The sequence below is a fragment of the Oncorhynchus clarkii genome, chromosome 29 (assembly GCF_045791955.1).
Source record: "Oncorhynchus clarkii lewisi isolate Uvic-CL-2024 chromosome 29, UVic_Ocla_1.0, whole genome shotgun sequence".
Lineage (NCBI taxonomy): Eukaryota > Metazoa > Chordata > Actinopteri > Salmoniformes > Salmonidae > Oncorhynchus > Oncorhynchus clarkii.
In genome coordinates, this window is record NC_092175.1 from 27,310,131 (window position 1) to 27,317,521 (window position 7,391).

Here is a 7,391-nt window from a genome sequence, read left to right on the forward strand (position 1 = left end):
ACCTGTGTGTCCTGATCGTGTCTGGTGTTGGTAGACAAAATCAAGAAGCGGGATGGCGGACGCAGGTCAGCGGTTGAATTGCGACTCCACTTTGTCTCTAAAGATCATGAATATTTATAAATACGCCTCTTTCAGTAAATAACTGTGATGATTGGGCTATACCAAAGAAAATCTTCCATCAATCTAGAAAGGAGGTGTGGCCATTGAGTCCGTGTAGCGTATGCCTGCGTTGAAAGAGGTATTTCAGTTCATTTCGGAAGAGCCCGCTGTTAGTAATCAAATTGAACGGGATGGACGAGGAACAAATGGGACCACAGACCTTTCTCTATGGTGAGATGTTTTATTTTATTTTTTTAAGTAACATAATTTGGTGTTTTCAGTATAGTTTCAAATCCATGTCAACTAGTTAGCAAGAAAAAGAGCTGTTCATCAGACGCCAACATCGCACGAGGTAGCTACACAGCCAGCACAATGGCTAGCTACAGTAACTAATGTTAGTTAGCTAAAATTAATTGGGCGATGTGAGTTTCGTCAATGCATGGTTCAATAACGTTAAGATTTCTGAATACAATGTCATTAGTTACAATGCTTGGGAATGGAAATAATGTACCCAGTTGTCAGCTTAGTAGATAGCCACGAGACATGGACGGTATTATAGTAGTTAGCTTGCAAACCATCTTGAGACCTTTTTTTAGTAGTTCGCTAAATTGGGTAATGCTTTCATCATATTGGTTCCCTGGTTGATTTAATTTGTTGTGGTAGTTGGGCCAGACTGATAAGTTCACATTGCTGGACAAATTTGACATTACAGGCGATGTTCCACAAACTACCGGGCTAGCTAGTTGGCCCTCCATGCGTCTGAACACGTGTTTTAAAGATGGCGCACAAGGCCGTCTAGAAACGTGCTCATGCTGTGCAGCAAGATGTTAACATTGCCTAAGTTGCTAGTTTTGGCTAAAGCTGTTTTAACTAGTTACCTGTGATAAATTAACATGTTATTGTTAAAGACGTGGCATTAAGTCCCAGATTGAAATGGTGATTGGAAAATTAAAATAATACGTGAATTCCAAATGGTACATGTGGTGGTTTTTGTAAGTAGTTTGACTCACATAATGTTCATAGCAGCATGTCTAAGAGCTAGTTAGTTGCATTGAACACGTTCCCTTTGTCAGGGCTCACAACTCTTCCAACCACGTGAGTATGTGACCCATATTTTGGCCTCACCTCAGACACCTCAAACTGGGAGATGTCCAGTAATGGGCAACCTTTTCCACAAGTTAACGGTTTGGGTGCGTGCATTTTCCTTTTCCAGGAACGCAAGTGATTCAACATGGCAGTCTTCAATTGAGTCGTTATTAGTTGCATCAGCCGTTTTACTGGCTGGAAAAACGCCTGAAGACCCACCATTTTATTACAGGATAAGAAATTGCCCAGCCCAACATTGCCATCAACTAAGGGAAAGGGTAGTATTTCCTCATATGTAATTGACACTTTTTTTTCAATAGGGTGCGAGTTGAAATCTGGGAAGGATGTTGTCTTCAACCCAGAAGAGGATGACTTTGAGCACCAACTGGACCTAAGGATGGTGAGGGTTACTGGTGCTTATTTTATATAATGTGAATTGATGGCAATATTTCTGTTTAACCATTTCTTGTTATAGGTATGATAAACTATTTATGAACTTTATATGTCTCCTGTTGATTGGTCTTAGGTGTGTGTGGACCCCAGCACCAAGGATGAGCTGCATGTTGTGGAGGTGGAAGGACAGGACGCAGAGGGTGAGAAGGTGAAGGCTGTGCTAGCTGCGCTCAAACCCTCCACCTTGCCAAGTGTGAGTAGTCAGTTGTCAATACTTATCTTCTATCCCTGAGTGGGAGATGGTGGTTGTATGGCCTTGTGTAGAGTTCATGCCTACTGAGCAGTTAATTGTGTGTTGCAGGTGTGTCTTAGTGGGTTCGCAATCACATCCCCAGCAGTTTTCCGTCTCAAGGCTGGTTCTGGTCCAATCCACATCAGTGGCCAGCACCTTGTCAGTGAGTATTGCTTATCTCAGGACTGTTACTCCCATGGTATATTTGGTGCTGCCATGGCCTCTGTAGTCAGATGATAGTTGTTGAGATGACTTACTGATGTGTTTTCAACACTGCATACCAAAATACTGAAATATCAAATACAGAGAATTATTAGATTTTTGTTTTAATGTATCTTTATTAACTCCTCTGGGGTAGAGGGTAGCATTTTGAATTCTGCATGCTACTCAGGCCCAGAAGATAGGATATGCATATAATTGGTAGATTTGGATAGAAAACACATGTTTCCAAAACTGTTAAAATAGTGTGAGTATAACAGAATTGATTTGGTGGGTGAAAACCTGAGCGAAATCCATTCAGGAAGTAGGATTCTTTTGTTGTAGTTTTCTATTCAGTGCCATTACAGTATCCATTTACTTAGGACTCAAATTGCAGTTCCTATGCCTTCCACCAGATGTCAAGTCTTTAGCAATTGTTTCAAGCTTGTATTCTGAAAAATTAGGGAGTAAGAGCAAGTCTGAATGAGTGGACCCTGCTGTGTCACAGAGCTTTTTCATGCGCGCGACCGAGTGTCTTGTTTACCTTTTTATATTGATGATATTGTCAGGTTGAAATATTGATTATTTAGGCTAACAACAACCTGAGGGTTGAATATAAACATTGTTTGACATGTTTCTGAACTTTACGGATACAATTTGGAATTTGTCTGCCTGTTGTGACTGCGTTTGAGCCTGTGAATTACTGAAGAAAACGCACTAACAAAACAGGTTTTTGGATATGAAGAGAGACTTTATCGAACAAAAGGAACATTTATTGAGTAAATGAATATCTTCTGATTGCATCCATATGAATGAAGATCATCAAAGGCGCGTGATTCATTTTCTCTATTTCTGACTTGTGTAGGTCTTCTACTTGGCTGGTTACTGTTTGTAATGATTTGTCTGCTGGGCGATGTTCTCATATAATCTTAACCTCTCTGGGATATGTGGGACGGTAGCGTCCCACCTGGCCAAAAGCCAGTGAAAATGCAGAGCGCCAAATTCAAAAATTACTCTACAAATCTAACTTGAAATTACACATGCAAGACACCAAATTAAAGCCACACGCTGTGAATCCAGCCAACGCTTCAGATTTCAAAAAAGCAAACAATGCTATTATCTGAGGATAGCACCATAGTAAACAAACACTGACAAGCATATTTCAACCCTAAAGGAGCGACACAAAATGCAGAAATAAAGATATAATTCAAAATCAAATTTATTTATATAGCCCTTTGTACATCAGCTGATATCTCAAAGTGCTGTACAGAAACCCAGCCTAAAACCCCAAACAGCAAGCAATGCAGGTGTAGAAGCACGGTGGCTAGGAAAAACTCCCTAGAAAGGCCAAAACCTAGAGAGGAACCAGGCTATGTGGGGTGGCCAGTCCTCTTCTGGCTGTGCCAGGTGGAGATTATAACAGAACATGGTCAAGATGTTCAAATGTTCATAAATGACCAGCATGGTCGAATAATAATAAGGCAGAACAGTTGAAAGAAACTGGAGCAGCAGCACAGTCAGGTGGACTGGGGACAGCAAGGAGTCATCATGTCAGGTATTCCTGGGGCATGGTCCTAGGGCTCAGGTCCTCTGAGAGAGAGAAAGAGAGAATTAGAGAGAGCATATGTGGGATGGCCAGTCCTCTTCTGGCTGTGCCGGGTGGAGATTATAACAGAACATGGCCAAGATGTTCAAATGTTCATAAATGACCAGCATGGTCGAATAATAATAAGGCAGAACAGTTGAAAGAAACTGGAGCAGCAGCACGGCCAGGTGGACTGGTGACAGCAAGGAGTCATCATGTCAGGTAGTCCTGGGGCATGGTCCTAGGGCTCAGGTCCTCCGAGAGAGAGAAAGAGAGAATTAGAGAACGCACACTTAGATTCACACAGGACACCGAATAGGACAGGAGAAGTACTCCAGATATAACAAACTGACCCGAGCCCCCCGACACATAAACTACTGCAGCATAAATACTGGAGGCTGAGACAGGAGGGGTCAGGAGACACTGTGGCCCCATCCGAGGACACCCCCGGACAGGGCCAAACAGGAAGGATATAACCCCACCCACTTTGCCAAAGCACAGCCCCCACACCACTATTCATGCCTTGCCTTTGAGCTTCTTTTGGCACTCCAATATGTCCCCATGAACATCGCAAATGGTCCTTTTGTTCGATTAATTCCGTAGATATATATCCAAAATGTCCATTTATTTGACGCGTTTGATCCAGAAAAACACCGGTACCAACTTGCGCACCGTGACTACAAAATATCTCAAAAGTTACCTGTAAACTTTGCCAAAGCATTTCAAACTACTTTTGTAATACAACTTTAGGTATTTTTTAATGTAAATATTAGATCAAATTGATGGCTGGATCTGTTCAATACAGGAGGAAAACAAACTGTAGCTAGCTTTCAGGTCACGCGCCTCTAACAGTCCTCTTCACTCTAGCTTCGTTCTGGACAGTGTTCCTTCATTACACAAAGGAAAAACCTGTACCAATTTCTAAAGACTGACATCCAGTGGAAGTGGTAGGAACTGCAAGAAGGTCCCTTGGAAATCTGGATACCCATTGAAAAGAGGGACCTCCAAAAAAAAGAATCTGAATGTTTGTCCTCTGGTTTCGCCTGCTAAATAAGTTCTGTTATACTCGGACATGATTCAAACAGTTTTAGAAACTTCAGAGTTTTCTATCCAAATCTACTAATATCTTATCTTCTGGGGATGAGTAGCAGGCAGTTGAATTTGGGCATGCTTTTCATTCCAAATGCTGCCCCCGATCCTAGGGAAGTTGTCATATTCTATCTACTCAAAGTTAACTTGTTGTTTTTCCACCAGTGATGGGAGGAGACCAAACTTTTGACGAGGACGATGATGAAGAGGAAGGGGTACAAACGCCCAAGAAAAGGGCTGCATCAGTACCAGCACTTAAATCTCAGGTTGGTCCCGGATACTGGCCTTTGATCCAACACGCCAACGGGGAAATAACCTGCGTTACAAAATGTATATATCTGGTGCCCTAATATTGCATGGCCTCCCTAGTCAAAGATGATCTTTGTTGAGCTGATTTACTGATGCATTTTCAACACTGCTTACCAAAAGACTGAGACTGAAGAGGGTCATTCCCATTTCTGAATGTTATCCACTCTTTACTCTTGCGTCACATCCTCACCTCATGACACTTACTATATCCTTCCCTTTCTCCTCTTCACAGAAGAAGATGAAGATGGATGACTATGAGGAGTAAGTGTAGTGTTTGACTGACTAACCAATGTTCCATGGTGAGGTTTAATCTAGAATTGATTTGTAACATCTCTTTAGGGATGATGATGATGAGGAGAGTGAGGCTGAAGAAACTCCTGTTAAGGTGAGTGCATTTATTTGCCCACCTGTAATATTTAGTTTAGTTCAGCCTATTTTCATTCTACCTTTGAAAATGACACAAGAAACCTCTGTTTTACTCAGGTTAAGAAGACTCCGTCCAAACCTCAGACTCCTGCCCAGAATGGAAAGGGCCCTAAAGCCAACACACCAGCTGGCAAACAGGTAGTCCTCTTCACACATCTTTTGCCCTACCATCACATTGTTTCTAGTCAAAGATGATATTTGTTGAGTTGATTTACTGATGCATTTTCAACACTGCTTACCAAAAGACTGAGACTGAAGATGAGTATTGTAGTGATGCTTGTTAGTCATGTTACATGTCTTGTCTAACAAGTTCTGTTTTTCAGTCAAATATGCCTGGTGACAAAAATGGCCAGACCCCCAAAGCAACCCCTAAAACACCTCAGACCTCCAAACCAGTCCTCACCATCCCTGAGCTGAAGGCCAAGATGAAGGCGACTATGGAGAAGGTGGGTGTATGTTTTCTGTCTTGATGTATATATTATCTGGAAATACACTTGCCTAAAACGGAGATAGGATGAACTGATCTAGCTGATGTTAAAGAACTGTTAACCAAAAAACTGACCGAACACAAGATTAAAGGGACATCTGAATACCTATAGTAATGTCATATTATTTCAGGGAGTGAACCTGCCTAAACTCCAGCCCAAGTTCGAGAGCTTTGTGAAGAACAGCTTCAGAGTCACAGACACCAAGGTATGGTAATGCTCCCCAGGAACGTTGTGAAATTTGACCTGTCTGGAACGTAATGTGGTTCAATTGGATGTTTGTGAAATGACAACCATAGTGCTGTTGGAACACATCCTGGAAGAGCAATGAAGACACAACTTGGTTTTGATCAGCAGTGAGAAACACCAGTACCTCTAAAGTTCTGAGCTCTCACTATGACATTATGATTTATGCTTTGGTAAATGTTTTTCCCATCTTTTTTCAGGCAATGGCTGAACTGTGGAAGTGGAGACAGACTGTGGAAGACAAAAAATAAATATTTTGGTAAACCTTTTTTTGATTTTATTTTGCAACCCCCCCCCCCCCCCTTGACCTGCTCTGGCCTCTCCTGGCCCTTCCCATGTCAATCAAACTTCTGCAGCCCGTCCAGTCCCCAGTGTACTGCTGTGGCACACCGACTAATATGGAACTAATGACTGAGCCCCTGACCCTACCAGCACCACGACCCTCTCAGAGGGTGGGAGGAGTGATACTATTCCAGCTTTCATGTGGGTAGACCTGGGAAAACCCACTTGGAACATAACATTTTATAAATGTGTAAAATACATACTTGTTACTGTTTGAATGTAGCATTTTTAAAGTCTGGTCAGTTTGTTTTGAAGGACTGTCCCTCTGGCAGTTTGGAAGATATCTGTTCATATGCATGTTCTTTTTGGGGGTATGTTTGTAAATGGGTCAAGTGACTTGATGGCTGTTCATGTCATCCATAAGTTGTTGGGTGTCTGGATGCTCCTGTCAATCCCTTCCAGAGGGTAGGTTCCTCAGGGTCTGAGATGTTAACATTGAACACTTAATATAAGACAATATGTTAACTGGTCCAATCAGGTTTTAAGTCATGCTCACGGTTTTATATTTTGCTGTAAGGGTAGAGTGAAGCAGCTAACGCACCGGTGTCAGATGTCATCTGAAAGTTAATAAATAATTATATTGTATCATACCTGCTTTGTGACCTTGTAACTTCTGTTCCATTGAATTGCTATACAATGTAAAATTAACAGCTCTCTAGCCACAGGAATATTGTGATCTGCAATAAAAAAAAAAATATTGGGGGAACACTTGCCTTTTATTGATGACTACATGGTACAATATAATTGTGACCCCTCTATCTGCATGGCTGTTAATGAGCATAAGGATTAATGATCTGGACGGTGTTCCAGTTTAATACCATAATACAGACTTAGTCTGAAT

The 7,391-nt window shown here is 41.7% G+C and overlaps 1 protein-coding gene across 1 annotated transcript; it reads left to right on the plus strand.

Moving 5' to 3' along the window:
* The first annotated feature begins 37 nt into the window (after nt 1-37).
* Nucleotides 38-7,138, plus strand: LOC139387907 (nucleophosmin-like). The gene is made up of 11 exons (XM_071134264.1): nt 38-330; nt 1,506-1,585; nt 1,712-1,831; nt 1,940-2,033; nt 4,908-5,008; nt 5,284-5,312; nt 5,391-5,436; nt 5,535-5,615; nt 5,801-5,923; nt 6,096-6,170; nt 6,409-7,138. The coding sequence occupies exons 1-11, from the start codon at nt 291-293 to the stop codon at nt 6,457-6,459; spliced, it is 840 nt and encodes a 279-aa protein (XP_070990365.1). The 5' UTR covers nt 38-290; the 3' UTR covers nt 6,460-7,138.
* Nucleotides 7,139-7,391: the final 253 nt, after the last annotated feature.

What these genes read in the sequence shown, in the direction of transcription:
- LOC139387907 (XM_071134264.1), top strand. Translation starts at nt 291, where the DNA reads ATGGACGAGGAACAAATGGGACCACAGACCTTTCTCTATG. An exon ending in ACCAACTGGACCTAAGGATG is followed by an intron (nt 1,586 to 1,711) that starts GTGAGGGTTACT and finishes GATTGGTCTTAG; the next exon opens with GTGTGTGTGGACCCCAGCAC. An exon ending in TCAGAGTCACAGACACCAAG is followed by an intron (nt 6,171 to 6,408) that starts GTATGGTAATGC and finishes ATCTTTTTTCAG; the next exon opens with GCAATGGCTGAACTGTGGAA.